Source organism: Oculina patagonica, chromosome 1 (assembly GCF_052425735.1).
Source record: "Oculina patagonica isolate OP01 chromosome 1, crgOcupat, whole genome shotgun sequence".
Classification (NCBI taxonomy): Eukaryota; Metazoa; Cnidaria; class Anthozoa; order Scleractinia; family Oculinidae; genus Oculina; species Oculina patagonica.
The window spans coordinates 1,754,224-1,780,188 of NC_135758.1; the positions used below are offsets into that span (position 1 = coordinate 1,754,224).

The window sequence follows — 25,965 nt, forward strand, 5'->3', positions numbered from 1 at the left end:
GTTACACGTTTAATTTACATTCGAGAAAACCCTCGGCTTTTACAAGGACCCACTTTCTCTTTATTTGAAATTTAACTGGATTAAATGAACGGTTAGGCGCAGAATACAACCGAGAGGCGTGGAACTTGTCCATAAGTTTTTCCGAGTCGAAAGAAGGACTATGTAAACATGCTCTTGTTTTGAAAAATATTTAGCTGGTTAAACAATGCTAACTCCGGTATTTCGTCTGGTTCACTATTCGTAGCCGAATTCGCTAGGGGTTTTTTGTCCTGCTTGCTACACAGGTGTTGCAAGCAAAGATGTTATTCCTTGAAGACGTGTCGTCATTGAAAATGTTGTATTTCAGTTGCAGTGACATCAACATAGCCTCAGACACGCGAATTCAAAATAGCGTCAGATCATGGTAAATGTACGTCTTTCTTTAATGAACAGCTAGCGAACGTGGAAACATAGAGTTTTACTATTTCTGCTAGTGAGTTTAACTGTTGCTTAATGTCGGCCAAGCTAGCCGCATAATCCTTTCCGTGATACTATTTGTTTTGCGATGAGCCTACAAAGCCAAACTTTCCACCCAAAACACACATCACAACCGACCTACGCGAATAATTGTTTTGACACGGAAATGCCCTACTCTCGCAGCTCTTAATATTTATTTTCTAGCTACACAGAAACTTAGTCGAAATTGTCGAACTTCAGGCTAGATATCGAGGTCACTGTTCGAAGATATCCCGGAGTGTTTTTGTCGCTTATCAACTGACCTCTTGTTTGGTAAGTCGGGTTTTTGGACACTGTTTCACATCAACTATCTTCGCGGTCGAACTTTTGTTCGTTAACGGAAAACATTAATTCTTTTATTCTTGGCGTGCGAATCTGAGAAGTCGCTGCCAACCATTTATTTGCTAGCTGTCGCAAAACGCTGATGCAGACGTCAATTCGTGGCATAGAATCGTCGCTGACTGTCGATCGATCTTTAACGCTCACACAGAATTAAATTCAGCGTTACACATTCAAAACGAAGTGACCCCTGAGTTAAAGACTTGTTAAACATCACACCAAGAAACGACAAAATTAACCTCCTGAACCGCTAAAGTTTCTGTTTAATGAATTGTAATAAAGATAACTAACTCGTAAATCTTTTGCCAAGTTTTGATGGTCGGTGTAGATGAAACACGGGTTCTTTGCCCTTCTGGTCCAATTCCTAATTTGTAAAAGAATCTGCTATCCACTATTGTATTAATTTTCTCAGACACGAGATAAACACTCTCCCTTTTGTACAGAGCTCGGTGAACTTAGTTTTTATTCAAAATAAAGAGCGGTGTTTACTCTGTGCCACTTTGCGCAATAATGTGCCACTCACAAAGCATCCCGGCCGCGACATGAATTAAGCTGAGAAAACGGCCAAGCGAATCATTATTTGCTTTAAGTTTTATTAAAATTTTCGCGACTTCCTGCTTTTTAAGCGCCCTTCGAAATGCTGCTGCTTTCGTTTGAAATCTTCCTAGTTTTATCATTGCGTGATGTCGTGATCTTGCGTCTGTTAGTTTAATGTTTTGCGGGATTTTGAGTTGTAACAATACACGCCATTTCCCAGTAGCATACACGTTGTAATCACATTACTACGCAGCAATTATCGACCTATCGACCCCTGGTATATCTTTTCCTTAGTGGTTTCTCCCCTCATGAAGTGCCTAGCTTTTGTGTAGACACAGGGATTCTAAAAAAGACCATTCGTGATTCTCAACGCAAAATACGCCTCAAAAAAGCCATTTAAAAGTTTGCGTGCATGACACGGTTTTGCGTGTACTCGTAAAATTCAACAATGTCTGCCCCGTATGTATATTAGCTAAAAGCAATTTCGTTCGATTGTTCGCATGTCTGTGCTTTGAAATTCGCTTTGTCGGAGCTTTTTGAAATTCTATGCAAACCCAGATCAATTTTCCCACACCTTCAAGGCACAAGCCTACTTTTAAAAAGAAAATTTCTTTCTTCTTCTAAAAAGCCCACTAAAGTCATTTCATGAGCCGAGAACTAACTTCCTCGTGGCAATTTTTTTCCTGATAGCAAAAGGAAATGGATCAATTTCCATCCCAGGTGTATGTCAATAGTTTTCTGTCTGAACGCATCACTGCATTCTACTCGTCAAGACCAAAATTGATGCGAGAAAATTTCAACTGTGTTTAAATATTGATAAATGTGGTCGACCTCGTCAAGAAATACAGTCTGTTTGGAATAAAACACAAAATGCCTTAACCTAATGCTCCCTTAAAAGAGCTTCAAAACAATTGCCCTCGATGTTTTTATTATATCAATCTATTGTCGGCATTAACCCCTTTGTGTTGGGCGCCAATACAAAGAAAAAGCTCGTCACATCACACCGAAGTTGTTGAACTTGCAACAGGGAAGGAGAGAGAGGTGGCTTGCGTGTTCTTTGGCGATTGTTTTTGAATTCCAGTCATTATCCACAATTTGTAGATGGTATCGCTGATTAACGGGCGAAGTTTGTGTTTTGACGTGCATGTTTCATGTTATGGCTAGTAACCTTGGAAAACTCGACCTTGAAATCCTTTTGGATTGCAGATTGCCAGCACTTTTTGACTTTGAGTGTTCACTTCGCTCTTTCTAGTTCAGAACATAAGCTCTGTTACTTATTTTCTTGGAAACAAGTGAAAAGGGAAGAGATTTTAACGTTCGTGTGGCCACTGACAGGACACACACTTCTAATTAACATTTTTAACCTCAGGCAACGCAAGATGGATTTCATTGTCTGGGAGAAACACATTGAGAAACAAAATTAATATACATTAAAATTCGCACGAGAAATTGCACAGGTTTTCATGGGTACATTCAAAATTCACTTTATGGGTTTCCAGATTAAAAACTAAAACCGCAACAACGCTAACAGTGTAACAATGGCGGTCACTCGGGTTAACCTTTAAGACAAATACTCAAGTTCGTCTGAGATATTTGTTTTCTTCTCATTGACCTAGTTTATCGCTTGCTTTTATAAACTTTCATCAATGCTTCCACCGCTGGGGCTAGAGTTACGGCGACCATTGCGTAATAACTGAGAGAAATTCGTCGTAATTCACGTTTGGCTTCCGGTGAACTTTTTTTTTTTTTTCAAGCGCAACTGTTTGCGTCGAGCACGCAACAAAGCTGTTATTGGCAACTCAAAGTATCTTTTGGTTGAATGGGTAATTCGTCGTCTTTTGGAAACCTAGTCACTCGTGAAATTAAACCGCGTTTGAAGGCCCTTGCTAGAAAAAACGCGAAAACGAAAACAAAACAGTCCCCGAAACATGTTTACTGTTGCTCTCCGACGTGTTCCAATGCGACAATCAAACTACAGACAACCAATATTCTGCACCGATCTTGCTTTGATAAAAGAAAGGAACTACAACTTTAAATTGTCGCCTCAGTGTCGTTGTTTTAGTAATTTCCCTGTAGGGGAGAAAATTAAAAACTCGGCAGATAATGAAATAGGATAACAATAAACTGTCCACTGTTTTTTTTATTCCTAAAAGTCTTTCAGTTTCTTCGTTACGTTTTCGTTGCGTCCTATATATTTAAGTGCACTCTAATATTATGCAGCCAAGTTCAAATGTTTTCCGGAAATAGTTGTGCATTATGGAAGTGCATTTTAATTTCTGTACTCGATGCGTGTGAATATAGCATTTTACTGTCGAGTGTATTCAAATCAATTCAAAATTACTGAAGGAAATCATATAAACAACGGTGGGTGGAACACGCTTCGTTCATTATTTCAAGTCACGCTTTGAAAACTTTGTTAATTGGACTTGAGATTTCAACTTTTATATATGTATAGAATTGTTGATTAATAGCAGTTAAGGTTCATTCCTTAGGACAGATTTATGTAGCTAAACATACAGCAGACAAACCTTTTTTTTTTTAAAATAAAAAAAAATGCTACAAGTTTCAATGTCATGAACGTTTTGAAGACGAAGCACAGAAACTCTACTTTATTAGACTTTATTCGCATTTGTATGGCTTCATAATTGCAAGAAATAATTTCGATCATAATGAATAAAATACATTGGTGTTTGGTTTTACAGTGAGCGTGAAACAATAAATACAACTGTCTAAGTGTAGGGGAGTTGAAGTAACTAATAATAGCTTCCTTAGGCTACTCCACAGTTAGCAAACAAAATATAACAAACTTTTCAACAAAGAACATTAATTGTGCAGGGTGTTTATTTCATGAACCAACTGCCCGTGTTGCTAATATATAGCTTGTACTTTCACTTGAACTTGTGTCAGCCAATTTTGCCGTCAGTTTGATGCTGGAACTTTAACTGAACAAAATGAACGGTTTTATTTGTACATTGGTTTAACGAAGTATAAACTAAAGTTTTATTCGTCACGATAGTTGACTATAGTCGACAGTCAGCCAGTGTCTGTAGTTCTAGATGACTAAAATTCTCATATAGTTTGCAAGCTCGACAGTTCTTTTTAATCGAAAAGGTGGTTATATTTCTTTGTGATCTGTGGTCTTGTTAAGCTTTGCAGCATACCCCCTCACCTACAAAAACGAAACAAACAACGTAACAATTAAATAGTTGACTGAGAATGCGAGCTTCATTCCTGGGGCTTCATTCAATTTTAATAACTGTGTAAAATTACTGAAATAAATGTCTCTACAATTCAGCTTGGCAAACAGAATACACGAACAATATTGGATCTATCAGCTAGACATAAGATAACTTGTAAATTATATATCGACATTTTTCCAACCTGACATTTGGTACGAACACAAACGTACGTTACCCTTAATATTTTCTCAGCAAGGCGCAAACTTCATATTGCACAAACAACCTCGGTGGAACCTTCCAGAAATTTAACCCAAATTCGTTTTCATTCCTTACAAACAGGCCCAGAATATTCATTTTAACACTAAGAAAAGGGAATTATATGAACCCTGCTGAAGTAGCTTAATTGGTGGTAAAACTTAGAGTGAAGGAATAGAATGGAAAAATTATATGACCATGAACAATGAGCGAAAACGCCCGAAGTCATGTCTGGCATTTATAGAGCAAACTTCGCAGCTAATTTTTTTCTTCACACATACCGAATGCTCGAGTTTATTTAATACATTCTTGTCAAATATCAAACGGACGCCACCTTTTGCTTTGGCCGTGAGAAGCCCGTTAGGAATGCTATAGTTTAACGCTTTTTATACAAGAACACAACTGTGCTAATTTAACTCGAGCGGCATGAAGCACTGAGCCATGTACTTGTTTGTCGCGGTTTGCTTCTTTGTTCAAACTATTTGGGTGCGGTGCAATTTATTTTGACGGTAAACTTGTATTTGCAAGTATAACAAAACAAAAAGGAACCCACCGAGAAATTATTCATTCACAGCAGCGAACGGCAGACAGCTGACTTACGGTTATTAAAACGACAAACGGTTGAGTAATTAAACAGCAGTGGGCATTTCATTGAGTACAGTGGCCTTAAAATAACTCAAAACATAAAAAATAAAAAATTACTCAGTGAACACTGATTAAGTCCCATAGCTTATATTTAAAAACCTTTTGGAAGGAAACGCTAAACTTGTACACCACTGCAGGAGTGAATATAAAAAATCTAGGAGAATATGTCTTGAGTAAAAAATTTTACAGCAATGACTCCGCTTTGTTTCAACTGTGTAGTTCGTTGTTCTTTTAATAGCATCAACGTTAAGTTTAGAATGCTCTTGATCTACTTTGTACTCTTGATTTTGAAACAAAAAAACACTTTGAACCTAGAAAAACACTCTGAGATACCCTTAAAATAAATAATTATTGCACATGTTTGTAAAGAAGCGCAACCATTTATTTACTGTGATGCGAAGTTAAGTTGAAAACTACAACGTCCGGCGAGTGTAATGTCAAAGAATTGCGACTTGGGTCAATTCGTGGTTTGCCTCCGACAGCGAAAACTGATTTAATAATATAAAATAGTAATAAAAACCTTTACAATAGTTATTTCACGTTTCACAAATGATTCTGTCCTCATTATGAGGCAAAGATAGATCAAACTTATTCTGATACATTAAAGTTTGCACTGGGGAGAGTTTGCGGGTTTCAAGTCAAGTACAGATTTCCCGGCATGTACATGTCTTTCAGTATTATTTCTTCTGACTACTACGCGTCGTGAATTGCCTAAAAAGATGTCAAAGATGCTGAAATTGTTAAAAGAGTTTAACACAGCCTCGTTTTATTTTCAAATATTGGGTTTATCGATTGATATTTATTTTTACCAATTATTTAGATATTATGAGGTAATTCATCTTCTTAAAGTCTGTGTCCGAGCTGATACGAACCTTCTAGTTTAAAGAGAACGTTTGCAACTGTAAAATGGGTACATTTATTTGCGAATATTGAAAGACAGACAATATTTTGTGAAATCCCAATACAGGCAGTAATCAAATCAAAGCCGGTCGCAGTATCAATGTCCTAGTATCAATTTCAAAAAGATATCACAAGAGCTTATCACCAATTCTTGATTAGGTCAAGAGTCTGGGGCGCGATGGTTTCACCAAAAAGCACGAAAGTTAAACAATGTTTATTTTTTAACCTATGGCACCTTAATTTTAACTGGAGGATGCAAAAGGTGTTGGTTGAAACTCGTCAAGAGTTTAATACTTTTATTATTTAAAGCCTTGTTCAAAAATACCTTATTGTTGCCATTGAAGTTATGTAACCAAGATTATATCTCAAATCTTTCATCAGTTCACGTAATTGAATTAGGGCTAATGACATTGTTAAAATTTTTGACATGTCATGTCATAACTGCGTCTGAATTGCGCAATTCTAAATGCGTATTAAAACATTCAATTGCGAGTTACAATTTCACAAATCTCTACAAAGAAAACATAAATTCAAAATAAGCACAAATAAAAATAAACAATTTTAAAAGTCCATGAAAGCACGAATTTGCCAAATTTATTAGCGGGATGGTATGGGATTAAGCCCAGTGTGAAGAGCATTATGCTCACTTCAATCAAAGTATATTGAAAACTACATTCTTTTGATTTTGTGAGACATTTATTTCTAAGGGCTATAGTTAAGCAGGAAGTATTACATTAACTTTCATTTACTTTAATCATTTATCAGTTTATTCCTCATAAGAACTTTCCACCATTTTCATAAAAAAGGAATACTAAGAAACGAAAATCCAAAATCGGCTCAAGACCCATAACAGTCCATCATCAAATTCATGACAAAACGTTAAAGAGTATTCAACAATGATAACAAACCCATGGCCAGCACATGAGAATAAAACTGTGTCACGGCTGATTGAAGTTTATTTTATTTTGTTTCAGTGCCAAATACTCGCTATGAATCCTAATGTTTGCAAAAGAATTACTTCTATCCATGGATCTAAATGACAAAACCATAGCTTCGTTGAAATGTAACGTTACAAGCAAACGAGATTAACTTTGAAAACTGTTCAGCTCAACAATAATTTAAAACCCATATCGCAATCCGTTTCGATTTCGTCACTTTTGGCCATCCGCAACTTCATTTGTATTTTTTGTGTTATTGAAATGTCCCTTCACTGTTTTAAGAGGTTATTTTTATATTTCACTAAACTTGATGGTCATTTTCCCACGCCGAAATTTGGCTAAAATATCGTGACACAGTCTCTTTAATATTATGAGCTTATGCAAACTGGAAAATTTAAAAACAAATAAAGGCACATCAAGTAGAAGGAAAATATCTTTGTGTGCAAGGATTATTGCATAGAAGATATACAAAATTTCTTGTTGTATTGTAAGAGGCGAACTATTTTTTCACATTTCGGAATTTGATGTTTCCAGGCAGGCAGGCAGGCAGGCAGATATGACAACATTAGAAACTGCGAGTTCCATCTCTTATTTCAAATTGGTATTCTTCTTTTACGACTAAAATTTATCATGATAAAAATAGATACTTCATAGGGCTGTTAATGTTAACAAATAGAAAACGTTTTACGTGTTCCAGGAATGGAAAGCTATAAGGAAACATGAAGGAAAAATATTGTTTAACCTATTTCAGATTTCATAGACAAACATACAATACTTTACTGCCATAATACTCAACCGCTTGCTCTTTTAATTTAATAGTCGTGCGGATATGGATTTTGCAAAGACCATTTAACTGTGCAATAAGTACTAATAAAACCATTGACCGTGTTAAAAAAAAAACCCGTACGTTTGTATCAGCATGTTTCAGCCATTCTATTGTTTCCTTCTTTTACGATTTGAAACAGAAGCTCAGATCAACTTTTGTTTGAAGTAAGGATTATGGGCGCCATATGGCCGAAGTTTATTTGTATAGCAACTTGTAAGGTCATTGAGTGTAGCCAATACTGACTCGCACTAAAAAAACCTCCATGGATTTATAAAAGAGCGGTTTTGTCCTTCAAGAAGTCAGACGCTCATTGTCTGAAAATTATTTATGGTGACTAGTGCAGGTTTCTAAAAATGTTTTACTTTATAACAACGAATATAAGCTGTCACACACCATTTTTTTAATGCTTCACCCTTTTCGATCTCTTTTGCCTGGTAATGAACTTCACGGAAGCTCATCTGTAGAGCTTGATAAAAGGATTTGTGGATTTGTGGCTAATTTGTCGGTAAATGGATCTGTGAACTTAAGTGGAAAATGTGCGTTCCTTAACGGCGGGTAACGTTTAACAATGGCGCAAGCTTTAATTAAAAGCTAGTTGACTTTTTAAGCCTCTTTAAGCAGATAGAAACCATCTGCCGCGTTCATTTCTCTTGAGCTTTGGTTAACACTGTCACGGATTAGAGTAAAGGTGTAAATGTTTAGAATTCTTGCTTGTAAAACGCACAGAATGAGCGGATTTTTTTTTACGTTCGTTTATAAACTTCAGGGCTACCAAATCACAAAAACGGAATAGATTAAAAATATTTTGCGTCTCTGTCTTTAGCTATTCTTCTGTGGCAAAAGCTGTCCCTCATTTTCTTGTCTTTAGCGCCAGTTTATCAGAACTGAATTTTGGCACTCCCCATAAATGAATGCTTCGTAACTCGGGGTTCTTTTATTGCAGCTTTTAGTGATATTTGTGGTCAGTTTCTACTTGGGAAACAAGCCTTTTGGCGCCTCATTAAGAAGGCCAATATCTGTAATAAAGTTCATACGAAAATAGCAACTTTCTCCAAGTTATTTCTAAAATTAGTCGTGTAGCAACATGAAGGTTAATTAAGATCAATTTTCCCAAAACTAAATTTATAAAATTTTAATTAACTGTCTTCTTTTTCGAACAGGAATATCAACCATCCACCAACTTTCAGTCGTAAATAGTTTTCAGATACACATGTTTTAACAAAAGGTCTTGTTTCAGGTACTTAGTGCAGTCAAGAGTCGACATTCCATTGTCATGTATATTCAGTACAATTAATATTTCATTGTTTGCTTTCACTGAATTATTCTTTATTGAAGCAATTCATTGTGTGAATTCTGAAAACGGGATTACAGAGAGCTCTAAACTGGTGAAATCTGTTTTATCGTGTGTTTTGCTAGATTTGCAAAGCAACTGAGCGAAAAAAATCAGGGGTTCGCTTGCGGTTTAACCCTACTCAAACAGCAAACACTCGAAACACCTGAAGAAAGCTGCACTGCTCTTACTGAAATGTCGACACACTTAGCGTTTTATCCACATACACTGTACAGTTTAAGTCAGAACCACATTGTACGGCATAGCATAGTGGCAAACTCTCAATACCACACCAAAGTTCTGCTTAGAAGATTTCACCATTTAAATGAACATGAAGTAGGGTTTCATCCATTAGACTAAAAAGGTTAGAAGCACAATGTACAGCATAATAAACAGTACTACATGAAAGCACTGCTCAGTAGCTTTCATTTGAATGGTCACATGCACACTACGGTTTAGCACAGACGTAAACAAGACAAAACTGACTTCAGGATAGAAATATTTGTTTCGATTTAAATCAAACTGTTTATTGCAGTTCAGGGCCGTATCTAGACAAGAGGCAAGACGGAGCCTCGTCTTGCCTTGCCTTGCACATGTCTCGTCTTGATTCTAACCCAAAATTAAAAACAAAATGTGTTTAGTTGGGAAAATAATCCCCAGTTGAACAAGATTGATTTTTTTTTTCAAGAAATACCTTATGTAAATTGTTTCATCAGAGCTTCTAGCTATCAAAATGTCCTGGAGGCCATGCTCCCAGAACCTCCTAGCAAGATCTTGCCTCGTCTTTGCCAAAGGTCTGGTAATATCTAGAACTATGAATCGAAATATTTACTACTTTACATTTGCTTCATGGAGTATGGGAAAATGTTCCCATATACTAACCTATGAAACCCCACAACAAGGTAACCTAACGTAACAAAAATTTGTCAACTTCGTGCAATTTAATACAGGACGCTGAGTATTGTAAATTCACTTAGTCTCTTTTCAGTAGCATTTCTAGTATCTCTAATAGATTCGTCTAGTTATTCGTAAGCATTTATGCACAATTGATGTTATTTAATAGAGCTTATCGACAAACGCTTTTTTTTCTCTTCAAATGTAAACAGCAGCCGACTCTATTGAAAAGCTAGCGTTCACTTCGGGCCGCTTACGGTACATGTACTAATAAACAACTGCTCTCACTTTAAACTATACATACTACTTTACATTTCCATTGCATTTCTCAAAAAAATGATTTGATTTAGTTAATTTATGCTTATGAATTATAAATACTGTAAACTGAAGCTGCGAACTTGACTTGTTCAGTATAAAAGATGCAGTACAGAATAGTCATGAGATGTTTCATGTTTCTGTGCTGAATCGAGTGCACTGAATGGTCTGAGATGTAATTCGTATATCTTTACAAAGACAGTGTTGTTTTCCTAACTATGCTTTAAAATTAAAGCGAACTTTTAAAATTTGTAACAAGTGCTTTATATTTTTCTAAATTGTCTGACATAGCACTTTTACAGTTACATATCTGTTACGGAAAAATTATTGCGACTGAACTGATTTGATCGAAGTGTTAACAAGTGAAGAAGCAAATTTACTTTTAACATCCAACCGTGAATGTCAAAGGCCTTAAAATAACAAAATTCAATTCGAAAGAAAATATTTATATCAGTTATTGATCACTAAACTGAGAGAATGGTTAAAAATTAAAATAGAGAAGATTTAGGTCGGATGGCCAGATGATTTCGAACAATTCAGCGCGGAAATCTAAAAATAATTTAGAGTATCTGTGGTTGTTTCTTGATTCAGTTCTTCGAAGCCGTTTGTTTAGTTTCGGTGAAGCTGAGAAGAATGGCATCATAGAGCAATTTTTTATATCTTTTCTTCATTAATTCTTTCTCTAAACAAAAATCATAGAATCCAAAGCTGAGGAAGACACAAATTGAAGGCATCTTAGAAATTTGAACAAGTCAAGCATATCCTTCCTTTCTGCTCGGCAAATCATTTTGTTGCTTGCTGTGTTTCGATCATTTTAATGTTTAAGCTTGTTCGAAATTATTTGTTTCATTCTTATTACTAGGTTTTCAGCTAACAGTTTGTCTATTTTTAACAAAAGGCGAAAACGTATCAACTGCTCGCTTTCTTTGAAACACATTGTACTCGTTGAGAATGTCGAAGGTGTGTGCACTTTGCCACGAATTTTTCATTTCCACGATGGGATATTTAACAATTAATTATCATCTACCGATATTTGCTTTCTTTATAATTTTTAATATGAAGCGAAACGCTGTGATACCGAAGTAACAATTTTGAAATGAGTTGAAATACGGATGATTATGAGTAATTTTCTGGGAAGAGGAGCCGAGGCCGTCCCAGAAACAGCTGGAGGAGGACGGTAGATGACGAGGCGGGCAAAGCAGGCTACACCTGGAGGCAGATTGAAAGGATAGCCCAAAACAGAACACGATGGCGAGCAGTGGTTTCCGTGGACCTATGCTCCATGGGGAGCGAAAGGGTTTAAGTCAAGTAAGTCAAGTCATGAGTAATTTTGCGACATTCAGAGAAATTTATCACTGTTTACGAATTGCTCCAGTCGCGATATTAGGCTTTAGTAAGGTATTATCTCCGTAAAATTAAACATTTTTAATCCAGCCTGTGTTTTCAGGAAATGTTAGTCTGTTACCTGCGGTTATACCTGATTTACAGAGAGATCACTTAAAGCATATAAGCATTCGGGGTATTTCTCCGCCACCGAATGTCTGAGCTTAAGGATTCTATTAACATGAAGTTTAATCCAATTGTTTTAGAAATTTTACGAGTTCAGCTGAACTTTGATACGACATAAAATGTAGTGCTAAATATTTGCTAAATATTTGCTTAGAGCAGGGGCTACAATTGTAATATATTAGGATTGAAAACATTCAATAAACACAACTGACTTGTCAAACCTTGTGGAGCTGCCAGACCAGATCTACACCTCAATTGCGTTTGTATGGGTGCTTTCAGCATCGAGAGTCTTGGCCTCTTCTGAGGTATAATTTTTTCCTAGCACACAATCATCAATGAAATTTGGTTAAATCTGCAATCGATTTTACTTTGAGACGCCCGAGTTCAAGGGTCTTCGAAGCTATTTTTATCTGGGTCATTCATAAAGAAACAATAAACTTTTTTGAATATTTTGTTACTAATGAGATTTCTATTTAAACCCACACATTACATCAGATGAAAGAGGATCGAAGAATTTATTTCAAAGAAATTTAGGTAATTTCATTTTTTTTTTACTGCGAGATTAATTTTTAAGTGGAAAATAGCACAGATTGGCTTCCCTTGTACCACAGACACCCCAATCCTACATTGCTAACATGTACAGTCTAGGGCTCTTGGATATATACGAAGGCCTCATGTTGCCTTCACTGTGTTTGGTACTTGCTTTTTGTGTTGTCAACCGGCTGATTTAAACCGATTTTTATAGAGTTTTTGTTTCCTGTGTAAATAAGATGTTCGAAATTCGATCAGATCACAGAATTTGCACAGGAAGTGCATATTAGGCAAAAAATTCTGTGATATAGCATGGAATTAAATATCTTTATAAGGTAAAGGTTTCTAGCTTTCATCCGGAATTTACGACCTACTGATAAACAGGGGCTTAATATAGGAACCATTACGCAATATTATCATATAACTAATAAATTTGTTTTCGCAGTAAGCAAATAAAAGTCATATCACTGATAACCTGTATTGTTTTATTTGACATTAGATCTTTTTCTATAGGTATTCAAGGTTAGATTAAGGTGTTCTTCACGTAAAATTCAATTTCACTCAAATAACATACACGTACAGGCAGAAACATTCAAAATACCGTGAACAAAAACCAAAACGTGATTTTCAGTTAGTGCTGGAATCTTCTCTTATGTTCGAGAATTAAAAAAAAAACCCTCAGTGAATAAGGGCAGCTATCTAAAGTATATTAATTTTAAGGGCGATTTACAAAAAAAGAAAAGAACTGATAAAACAATTTTATCTTTTAATAAGTCATTTGTTGCGACATACCGTAGTCTGGAGCGAGACATCTATTTCTTAATCTTATATAAAATCCCCAAACACCATTGACCTGGCGTCTAAAATCTTATGAAGAACCGACTGTTGTTAGCGCTAGCCTTAGCCTCTATCTAAACCAAATTTCGCGCTGTTACTTGAAACTTGTGTGCGTCGGCGATGCGATCTCGAGGACCTCAACTTGGGCGTTGCCCTGAACAAGGTGCAATTTTTTTTGCCAAGAACTAAATCTTGTAATGGACTCTGCTTAAGGAAACTATTCCACGTTTAAGAGTTTGTGAGCAAGTTTGGAATCTCGCGCTTTCTAGCTACTCACCACAAAAAATTTGAAACGATTGCCAGCTCGCGACGCCGTTGCATGTACGTTTTGACTTTAACATTACACGGTGTAACAGCCTTTAATTCTTGTCGGGTATCTTTACATTGTTTTCTCTTTCCCATTGCACACGTTTTCTGTATTTTTTACGCTTTTTACAAATTGATTTGATAAAAACAACTTTAAGCTTGTATTTGTATTCTGATCTCTGACATTGTTTGAAATGTGTTTCTTTATCCTTCATATCAATTGCCTTCTGTAGGGATATTAAACTTTCATTTGGCATAGCAATATAGATAAACAAGGTGTGCAATCTGTAAAACAACGTGATTTGTTGGCTTTCTGAAACTGTTCTAGCATACAGTGTCTTAAAGTAGAGAAGAACCACATGAATTAACGACTCTGTTAGTTCGTGTCTGTAGAAAAGATAGCAAAACGAACTCTCCTTTGCTGATAATTAGTTTATATATATCAGCAGATCAGCAGAAGAAATAATTTTACAATCATCTCGACAGCCATTATAAACTGTAAGAGCTGCAATTCTTCTAATTTTCACAAATGCTTAGAAAGTTTAAGGCGCCGATGAACGATAAATCTACATTAGCATGCTACAAGATTGGAGCAGTTTTGCACTAATGAATGCCTTCGATGCCTGTTGAATGTAATGTCTCAGTCACTCTGACATTGTACAGGCCTGCACGTGCTCTTCTCCAATTCAGTCCAATTAGCACCTAACACTAAATGGCTTTTCTCCGGCGTGCACTCGAGTAAAAGGCACCGATCTAGTTTACTCGAGGGGCCTCTTGACCAAGGTCTCAAAGGGGGGGGGGGGGGGGGGGGTCCCTGGAGCCCTGAAATTTCTGCTTTGGAGCCCGAAGCCCGGAGCCCGGTCATTTTACTGACTGGAGCCCTGATCCTATTTTGGCTGTTGAGCCCGGAGCCCAAAGAAATTTTCCGCGTAGCCCGGAACCCAGTGTTTTGAAATTTGATCATTCGAGTTCTCAGATTGCGTTGATTCTTGTTTACTGCTTTTCTGTGTTTGTTTGTGCATGTTAAAGGGACTGTGTCATGGCTGAGTTACTTTATTACGTTTTGCCAAATACTCGCTATGAAACTTGATGTTTGCAAAGAAATTACTACTATGGATCTAAATGACAAAACCATAGCTTCATAACAAACAAATGTGTTTCCGGGCGTTATAATTTTAAGTTACAAGCAAACGAGATGAACTTTGAAAACTGTTCAGCCCAACAATATTTCAAAAACCCATATCGCAATCCGTTTCAATCTTCGTCACTTTTGGCCACCAATACCTTCTTTTGTATTTGGTGTGTTATTGAATATTCCTTGACTGTTTTAAGCGGTTATTTTTATATTTGACCGAATTTGATGGCCATTTCCCATGCCTAAATTTAGCTAAAATCTGCGACACAGTCTCTTTAACTGGCATAAAGAAACAGAATCTGAAGAGAGGACAGTACATGATACAAGTATACGCGATTATCTTAAGTTTCTAATGATTGCAGACTTTTTAATTTGCGGATTTGATTTAGCGTTGCAAAATAAACTTTATATGTCAACTGGTTGTAGACCGGAGTGGAGCCCGGAGCCCTAAAGCAGATGATATGGAGCACTGGAGCCCTGACATTTTCGACTTGGAGCCCTGGAGCCCTGCATTTTTTTTAGCCCGGAGCCCTAGCCCTGGAGCCCTAAACCCCTTTGGGACCCTGCTTGACAGTGGACCCACTGAATAGCATTTCTTAATCTTTGTTTGGCCGTGAGAGGTCTTGAAAAAATTAAATGGGCCAATTTTTCTCTTACTTCGCTTGCTTGTTTGCTGTCCAACTCTTTCTCACAGCATCCGGCGGCACTCGCGTGTGGTTTGGTCCCCAAACGTCAACCTGCTGCTTTCACGTTTGTCGTTCACAACCTGTCTTAGTACTCCTCAGCTGCAACCATCCAGCTTGTTTAAAAAAGCCCAGTTCAGCTTGTATTTTCCCGGTTTTTTATTACTTCTTTGGCGATGGAAATCGAGCCTAGATTTAGAGACAAGGGCTCGTTGGAGAATTACTCGAGCCAAAACAAAAAGAAACAGGAAAGTGAGAGTAAAGCCATGATATATCACCCCACGATACCTCAACTTTTTCAAACCACTAAACGATATGGTTGTAGATAGATAGATAGATAGATTCTTTATTGAAGCTTCAAAATTCAAGCATAATATTAAACTTTACAAATGTACAAATGTTAATCGCTAAAAAAATATCTAAAAGATGATCTATTTACATAAAAACAAGTTTAAAAAGTTGAATTGTCGAGCCGTTTAGTCTGAAATAGGGCCGGACTAGCTAGGATTTTACCTTTTTGGTCAGAAATAGCTATAGGGGATGTTTAAGAGCGAACTACAAGTCATTAGATTGATACAGATCTGAAAAAACCTCCTCCAAAATACACCCCGTCCCCGTCAAGATACTGTCCAGCCCTAAACATAACTGAGGAAATTTATCAGCCAAAATTGAAAAAAAAAATCGTCAATCATTCGAGAATTTTAGCGCGCGACCACGCGAAAATGTTATAATCTAAGTACGCAATGATCTCTGGGCTTTTACGTAAATAAGGGAACATCGCGGAGGGTGGAGAAGCGGTTCTACTCAAACACCGCAAAGTTCTGAAAAGCCTATAATTATGAGGGCCGTTTTGATTGGAACTACTGGGGCTGCTGGCGAATGTTTACTGGTAGAACTTTTGAGCTCTAAGGCTTGTTTTAGCCATAGACAGTGGCGGAAATAGAAGAAAGGGAAGATCGTGTGCACGTGTTGGTGGCCGCGGCAAGCGAGGCGGAGGCCGAAGAAACCAGGAGGAGGAAACTAATAAAAATCAAGAGATTAAGAGCGCAAATCAGGAAGCTAGAACACAAACTTGATCGAGAAATTAGAAGCTTGTAAATTAAGTGTTGGTTATATTTCTACTTTAGACTCTTTTTCTGGAAAAACAATATTTTACTAAAGCAAAGGATTAAAATCTTTTTGGAAAAACATGATCAAAGATTTTCTCTTCAACCTCTTATCTTTCAGCTTAGTTATTATAATATTATCGTACTCGAGAAGTCAAATACAAATATTAATATCATCATCATTTATTTGTAGCATAATGAAGACATTGTAACAAGCCAATGATTAAACTTATTCGTAACAAAACCCGAGACCAAGCCAAGCTCTTCTGCAGCAAAGCCTGTAATCGGATCTTTCCATAAAAATAACTACAGAGATCATTTTCAATCCACATGTTAGAACATAGAGTCAAATTGCTTTATAACAGAATAGGTAAGGCAGCGCTTAACAAAACTGTCAATAACTTGTTAAGATTGTTCCTTTCTGTGGCCAGGATCTTCTACAGTAGCTTCTTCATGCGACCAGAGCTGTCTCTTTCCTGTTACCAAAATTCCTTCCTTCTGCTAAGATTAACTCTTGGAACCTTGCTATCTGCTGCAGAGATTTTAGAGACTTTCGCAAGAATTAGACGTGGAAAAAAAAAACAAATAAAAAAATAACACATAAATATTAAACCTAGAGGAGGTCTACTACATTAAAATGTGGAGACAGGGCTGACCAAAAATTAACCACTTATTACATAATCATCAAAATAAACCACTTATTATTTAATCATCACAATAAACAACAGTGCAATGATTTAAATATCAGTAAAGTACTTCCCCAATTACAGTACCAAACGAAACAAAGGTTATATTAAAAACAAAATTTTAAACACAAACATTAATGAAATGCCTACCCCTTACAACATCCCAAACAAAAAGTAATAAAACAGCAGTGGGCATTTCATTGAGTACAGTGGTCTTAAAATAACTCAAAACTTAAAATATAAAAAATTACTGAGTGAACACTGATTTAGTCCCATAGCTTAATTTAGAAACCTTTTGGAAAACTAGGAGAATATGACTTGAGTAAAAACTTTAACAGAAATAAACACTTAAGTTCAAAAGGGGTGGTTCGGTAGTTCTTTACATCAACGTTTAGTTAAAAATTAGTTTATATTTGACTCTTGAAACTAAGAACACTTTGAACCTAGAAAAACACTACACATACCTTAAAGCTAAATAATTATTGCATATTTATAAAGAAGCGCACTTTATTTACTGTGACGCGAAGTAAAGTTGAAAACTACACTGCTAGCGAGTGTAATGTCAAAGACTTGAGACTTTGGTCAGTTCGTGGTTTGCATCCGACAGCTCAGCGAAAACTGATTTAACAATATAAAATAATAATAACAAACCTTAACAATAGTTATTCCTCGTTTCACAAATGATTCTCTCCTCATTATGAGGCAGAGGTATATCAAACTTATTCTGATACATTAAAGTTTGCACTGGTGAGGTCTGGAGAGAGTTTGCGGGTTTCAAGTCAAGCACAGATTTCCCGACATGTACATGTCTTTCAGTATTAATTCTTCTGACTGCCACGCGTCGTGAAATTGCCTAAAAAGATGTCAAAGAAGTCTGAAATTTAAAGAGTTTAACATAGCCTCGTTTTATCTTCAAATATTGGGTTTATCGATTGATATTTATTTTCACTAATTATTTAGAATTAATTTTATGTAATTCATCTTCTCGGCTGCCACTAACCTTCTAGTTTAAAGAGAACGTTTGCAACTGTAAAATGGGTACATTTATTTTCAAATATCGAAAGACAGACAATATTTTGATAATTCCTAAGACAAGCAGTAATCAAATCAAAGCCGGTTGCAGTATCAATTTCCTAGTATCAATTTCAAAAAGATATTACAAGGACTTATCACCAATTCTTAATTGTCAAGAGTCTGGGGCGTGCTGATCCTAACAAAAGCACGAAAATTAAACAATGTTTATTTTTTAACCTATGGCACCTTAATTTGAACTGGAGGATGCAAAAAGGTGTTGGTTAAACTCGTCAAGAGTTTAATACTTTTATTATGAAAAGCCTTGTTCAAAAATACCTTCTTTTTGCCAAAGTTACGTAAGTAAGATTATATCACAAACCTTTCATCAGTTCACGTGATTGAATTAGGGTTAATGACATTGTTAAAATTTTTTGACATGTAATGTCATAACCGCCTCTGAATTGCGTAATTCTAAATGCGTATCAAAACATTCAATTGCGAGTTACAATTTCATAAATCTCTAAAAAGAAAACATAAATTCAAAATAAGCACAAATACAAATAATAAAACAATTAAGTCCCTGAAAGCACGAATTTGCCAAATTCATTAGCGGGATTATGCCCAGTGTGAAGAGTATTATGCTCGCTATCAATCAAAGTATATTGAAAACTACATTCTTTTGATTTTGTTAGAGATTTATTTCTAAGGGCTAAAGTTAAGCAGGAATGCTTCACCCTTTTCGATCACTTTTGGGACAATGAATTTCACGGAAGCTCATCTGTAGAGCTTGATAAAAGGATTTGTGGATTTGTGGCTAATTTGTCGGTAAATGGACCTGTGAACTTAGTGGAAATTGTGCGTTTCTTTACGGCGGATATGGCGCAAGCTTTAATTAAAAGCTAGTTGACTTTTTAAGCATTTTTAAGCTGATAGAAACCATCTGCCACGTTTTTTTTCTTAAGCATGGGTTAACATTGTCACGGAATTAAAGCAAAGTTACAAATGTTTAGAATTCTTGCTCGTAAAACGCACAGAATGAGCGAATATTTTTTACATTCGTTTATCAACTCTAGGGCTACCAATTCACAAAAACTGAATGGATTAAAAATATTTTGTGTCACTGTCTTTGGCCATTCCTTCGTGGCAAAAAGCTATCCCCTCATTTTCTCATCCTTTAGCGCCAGTTAATCAGAACTGTATTTTGGCACTCCCCATAAATGAATACTTCGTGACTCGAGGCTCTTTTATAGAAGCTTTTAGTGATGTTTGTGGTCAGTTGCTCAGTTGGTAAACAAGCTTTTTGGCGCATCATTAAGAGGGCCAATATTTATGGGTTAGAGACTGTTGTAAGTGTTTTGTTGACAAATACACGAGTTCATTGTGAGGCCAGCAAGTGCGTGTATTTGTCAACAAAACACGAACGGACAGACTCTAACCCTTTTAATATAGAATCTGAGTACACTGCAAGCGATCATCGACTTAACGAACTTCAAACAATAAGCTTAATGTTTAAAAATAAGAAGTGTAGTAGTACATAAGTTTAATTACACGGGATTACATCAAAAATATAAAAATCACAAACAAGCCGTACAGAAATAAAGCTTAAAATGGTTCATAAAATCGTTCATCAGCTGCTGTGGTCGTTTATAAATACAGTCAGCGAGAAGCTTGTTCAAAGCGAGTCGATGGCTTTCACAATCAAGAAACTACAAGCAAGTCAATCTCACACAAAAATGTATTTATTGAGCTGCAGTTTACCTTTGAACATGAAAGCGCTTCAAGTTGTTATCCTCTTCGATTTTGTTTGGTATTGGATCGTTGATAATTTGAGGAATACATTTTTCTTCCACTTCTACAAGCCTTGAAGCTAAAGACATTTTCAATAATGCACGATTTTTGTGCATTATTGTCAATACTGCACTGTCGGAGTTTGCTGACGACAGGTAAAGCAAAATCACGTGATCAATTTTAACCAATTGCGCGCGTGGATTTTGGACAGTGAACGAAGATTGTATATTAAACCGGTATATACCGAAAACCATTACCGGCCAATATACCGAAAAGCGGATGGTGGAAGTACTCAACTTGGCGCATTTATTTCTCCTCAGAATGGGAACCAACTGTGACGAAAACTGGTAAGGGGTTTTCTTAGATGTTCATTTTTGCTATGCAAAGATTTTTTCGAAAATAAATGAACGAATACGTGATAGGTGAGATGAATATAAAATATTCAATTTTACCTTGTACGCGTACGCGTCATAAAATTGTGCTTCTTGTTGCGCTGTCTGTATTTGCCGTAGGTTTCTGATTACTCACTTTCTTTTTGATAAGGTTTTAGGGATCATTATCCTTGCAGATGACCGATAGTTTGGCTTTACTGTTCCGCTATTTGTGCGTCAGTTGACATGAATGCATTAGCGTAGCATTTTTAGATAAAATTTTACTAGTATTTTGTGCAGCGAATTGCATGGTCAGATTGTCCTGATACAAAACTTGAGAGCTCTGAGGCTTATTTGCTAAAGTTTAGAAGAAATCTGTCGTCGGGTTTTAAATCTATAGACATTTTTGGTACTGAAACTAGATTTTGAAAATATGTTCAAATCTCAAAAGTTTTTAGAGCCGACTGAAAATCGAATGCCATTTTCCGTAAATTCGAACATTTTTCATTTAGGGCGCAAAAATTCGAACTGAAATCGGTGAAATCTTTCCTGCCAAAAAGCGCGATTCAAAAATACAACCATCACGTAAATAAATAGGTTCGGGCCACCTTAAAGTCAGAATCACATTGTACGACATAGCAAAGTAGAAAACTGTTAGTAACACACCAAAGTGCAGCTCAGAAGCTTTCAGCATTTGAATGAACATGCAGTAGGGTTACATTCACTAGACGAAATAGTTAGAACCACATTGTACAGCATAATAAACAGTACCACATGAAAGCACTGCTCAATAGCTTTTAATTGAATGTTCATACACTAGGGTTTCGATCATTTTAATGTTTAAGCTTGTTCGAAATTATTTGTTTCATTTTTATTACTAGGTTTTCAGCTAACAGTTTGTCTATTTTTAACAAAAGCGAAAACGTATCAACTGCTTGCTTTCTTTGAAACACATTGTACTCGTTGAGAATGTAGAAGGTGTGTGCACTTTGCCACGAATCTTTCATGGATATTTGCTTTCTTTATAACTTTTAATATGAAGCGAAACGCTGTGATATCAACTCTAGGGCTACCAATTCACAAAAACTGAATGGATTAAAAATATTTTGTGTCACTGTCTTTGGCCATTCCTTCGTGGCAAAAAGCTATCCCCTCATTTTCTCATCTTTTAGCGCCAGTTAATCAGAACTGTATTTTGGCACTCCCCATAAATGAATACTTCGTGACTCGAGGCTCTTTTATAGAAGCTTTTAGTGATGTTTGTGGTCAGTTGCTCAGTTGGTAAACAAGCTTTTTGGCGCATCATTAAGAGGGCCAATATACCGGTATATACCGAAAACCATTACCGGCCAATATACCGAAAAGCGGATGGTGGAAGTACTCAACTTGGCGCATTTATTTCTCCTCAGAATGGGAACCAACTGTGACGAAAACTGGTAAGGGGTTTTCTTAGATGTTCATTTTTGCTATGCAAAGATTTTTTCGAAAATAAATGAACGAATACGTGATAGGTGAGATGAATATAAAATATTCAATTTTACCTTGTACGCGTACGCGTCATAAAATTGTGCTTCTTGTTGCGCTGTCTGTATTTGCCGTAGGTTTCTGATTACTCACTTTCTTTTTGATAAGGTTTTAGGGATCATTATCCTTGCAGATGACCGATAGTTTGGCTTTACTGTTCCGCTATTTGTGCGTCAGTTGACATGAATGCATTAGCGTAGCATTTTTAGATAAAATTTTACTAGTATTTTGTGCAGCGAATTGCATGGTCAGATTGTCCTGATACAAAACTTGAGAGCTCTGAGGCTTATTTGCTAAAGTTTAGAAGAAATCTGTCGTCGGGTTTTAAATCTATAGACATTTTTGGTACTGAAACTAGATTTTGAAAATATGTTCAAATCTCAAAAGTTTTTAGAGCCGACTGAAAATCGAATGCCATTTTCCGTAAATTCGAACATTTTTCATTTAGGGCGCAAAAATTCGAACTGAAATCGGTGAAATCTTTCCTGCCAAAAAGCGCGATTCAAAAATACAACCATCACGTAAATAAATAGGTTCGGGCCACCTTAAAGTCAGAATCACATTGTACGACATAGCAAAGTAGAAAACTGTTAGTAACACACCAAAGTGCAGCTCAGAAGCTTTCAGCATTTGAATGAACATGCAGTAGGGTTACATTCACTAGACGAAATAGTTAGAACCACATTGTACAGCATAATAAACAGTACCACATGAAAGCACTGCTCAATAGCTTTTAATTGAATGTTCATACACTAGGGTTTCGATCATTTTAATGTTTAAGCTTGTTCGAAATTATTTGTTTCATTCTTATTACTAGGTTTTCAGCTAACAGTTTGTCTATTTTTAACAAAAGGCGAAAACGTATCAACTGCTTGCTTTCTTTGAAACACATTGTACTCGTTGAGAATGTCGAAGGTGTGTGCACTTTGCCACGAATCTTTCATGGATATTTGCTTTCTTTATAACTTTTAATATGAAGCGAAACGCTGTGATACCGAAGTAACAATTTTGAAATGAGTCGAAATACGGATGATTATGAGTACTTTTGCGATATTCAGGGAAATTTATCACTGTTTACGAATTGCTCCAGTCGTGATATTAGGCTTTAGTAAGGTATTATCTCCGTAAAATTAAACACTTTAAATCCAGTCTTTTTTTTTTAGGAAATGTTAGTCTGTTACCTGCGGATATACCTGATTTACAGAGAGATCACTTAAAGCATATAAGCATTCGGGGTATTTCTCCGCCACCGAATGTCTGAGCTTAAGGATTCTATTAACATGAAGTTTAATCCAATTGTTTCAGGAATTTTACGAGTTCAGCTGAACTTTGATACGACATAAAATGTAGTGCTAAATATTTGCTAAATATTTGCTTAGAGCAGGGGCTACAATTGTAATATATTAGGATTGAAAACATTCAAAAAAACAAATGACTCGTCAAACCTTGTGGAGCTGCCAGACCAGATCTACACCTCAATTGCGTTTGTATGGGTGCTTTCAGCATCGAGAGTCTTGGCCTCTTCTGAGGTATAATTTTTTCCTAGCACACAATCATCAATGAAATTTGGTTAAATCTGCAATCGATTTTACTTTGAGACGCCCGAGTTCAAGGGTCTTCGAAGCTATTTTTGTCTGGGTCATTCATAAAGAAGCAATAAACTTTTTTGAATATTTTGTTACTAATGAGATTTCTATTTAAACCCACACATTACATCAGATGAAAAAGGATCGAAGAATTTATTTCAAAGAAATTTAGGTAATTTCATTTTTTTTTACTGCGAGATTAATTTTTAAGTGGAAAATAGCACAGATTGGCTTCCCTTGTACCACAGACACCCTAATCCTACATTGCTAACGTGTACAGTCTAGGGCTCTTGGATATATACGAAGGCCTCATGTTGCCTTCACTGTGTTTGGTACTTGCTTTTTGTGTTGTCAACCGGCTGATTTAAACCGATTTTTAAAGAGTTTTTGTTTCCTGTGTAAATAAGATGTTCGAAATTCGATCAGATCACAGAATTTGCACAGGAAGTGCATATTAGGCAAAAAATTCTGTGATATAGCATGGAATTAAATATCTTTATAAGGTAAAGGTTTCTAGCTTTCATCCGGAATTTACGACCTACTGATAAACAGGGGCTTAATATAGGAACCATTACGCAATATTATCATATAACTAATAAATTTTTTTTCGCAGTAAGCAAATAAAAGTCATATCACTGATAACCTGTATTGTTTTATTTGACATTAGATCTTTTTCTATAGGTATTCAAGGTTAGATTAAGGTGTTCTTCACGTAAAATTCAATTTCACTCAAATAACATACACGTACAGGCAGAAACATTCAAAATACCGTGAACAAAAACCAAAACGTGATTTTCAGTTAGTGCTGGAATCTTCTCTTATGTTCGAGAATTAAAAAAAAACCCTCAGTGAATAAGGGCAGCTATCTAAAGTATATTAATTTTAAGGGCGATTTACAAAAAAAGAAAAGAACTGATAAAACAATTTTATCTTTTAATAAGTCATTTGTTGCGACATACCGTAGTCTGGAGCGAGACATCTATTTCTTAATCTTATATAAAATCCCCAAACACCATTGACCTGGCGTCTAAAATCTTATGAAGAACCGACTGTTGTTAGTGCTAGCCTTGGCCTCTATCTAAACCAAATTTCATGCTGTTACTTGAAACTTGTGTGCGTCGGCGATGCGATCTTGAGGACCTCAACTTGGGCGTTGCCCTGAACAAGGTGCAATTTTTTTTGCCAAGAACTACATCTTGTAATGGACTCTGCTTTCTGGCTACTCACCACAAAAAATTTGAAACGATTGCCAGCTCGCGATGCCGTTGCATGTACGTTTTGACGTTAACATTACACGGTGTAACAGCCTTTAATTCTTGTCGGGTATCTTTACATTGTTTTCTCTTTCTCATTGCACACGTTTTCTGTATCAGTTTACGCTTTTTACAAATTGATTTGATAAAAAACAACTTTAAGCTATGGAACGAGCTACCAAATGAAATCAGGACCACTGTTGGTAAAAATGAATTTGTCCGAAGGATACGCACTGTAAACTTTTTAGCCGAGTAGATGTAAATTGTTTTTTATATATAGCATTTTTTACATAGTAGACACAATAATATTTTTAGGTAGTGCATTTAAACATTTAAGATTTTAGATTATATATTTTAACATTCTTATAGATTCTATTTTAGTTTTCTTTTATCATTCTGTTATTTTAGTGGAACATCTGTTAACTAGCTATTCTAAGCTAAGCATGTTTCCCATTTTAAATAAAGTATTGTATTGTATTGTATTGTATTTGTATTCTGATCTCTGACATTGTTTGAAATGTGTTTCTTTATCCTTCATATCAATTGCCTTCTTTAGGGATATTAAACTTTTATTCGGCATAGCAATATAGATTACCAAGCTTGTATTTGTATTCTGATCTCTGACATTGTTTGAAATGTGTTTCTTTATCCTTCATATCAATTGCCTTCTTTAGGGAAATTAAACTTTTTATTTGGCATAGCAATATAAATGACCAAGCTTGTATTTGTATTCTGATCTCTGGCATTGTTTGAAATGTGTTTCTTTATCTTTCATATCAATTGCCTTCTTTAGAGATATTCATCTTTTATTCGGCATAGCAATATAGATGAACAAGCTTGTATTTGTATTCTGATCTCTGACATTGTTTGAAATGTGTTTCTTTATCCTTCATATCAATTGCCTTCTTTAGGGATATTCATCTTTTATTCGGCATAGTAATATAGATGAACAAGCTTGTATTTGTATTCTGATCTCTGACATT

The 25,965-nt window shown here is 35.9% G+C and overlaps 1 protein-coding gene and 1 long non-coding RNA gene across 3 annotated transcripts in view; one reads left to right on the forward strand and one right to left on the reverse strand.

Annotated features, from left to right (window-relative positions):
* LOC144666339 (protein HTATIP2-like) overlaps positions 1–25,965 on the forward strand; it is a 148,498-nt gene that overhangs the window by 111,533 nt on the left and 11,000 nt on the right. Inside the window, exon 1 of one of the 2 annotated variants that reach the window (XM_078527862.1) lies at positions 11,821–11,961. The exons of the other annotated variant lie outside the window; for it this stretch is intronic. Within the exon in view, the coding sequence (XP_078383988.1) occupies positions 11,902–11,961 (60 nt within the window). The 5' untranslated portion in view covers positions 11,821–11,901. Of the gene's footprint in view, positions 1–11,820; positions 11,962–25,965 lie in introns of those variants that run through there. 2 annotated transcript variants of the gene reach the window in all.
* On the reverse strand, positions 3,966–13,491 carry LOC144632087 (uncharacterized). The gene is made up of 2 exons (XR_013566856.1): positions 12,384–13,491; positions 3,966–4,540 (listed from the first exon to the last, which is right to left on the reverse strand). It is a non-coding gene; the product is annotated as an uncharacterized LOC144632087 (long non-coding RNA).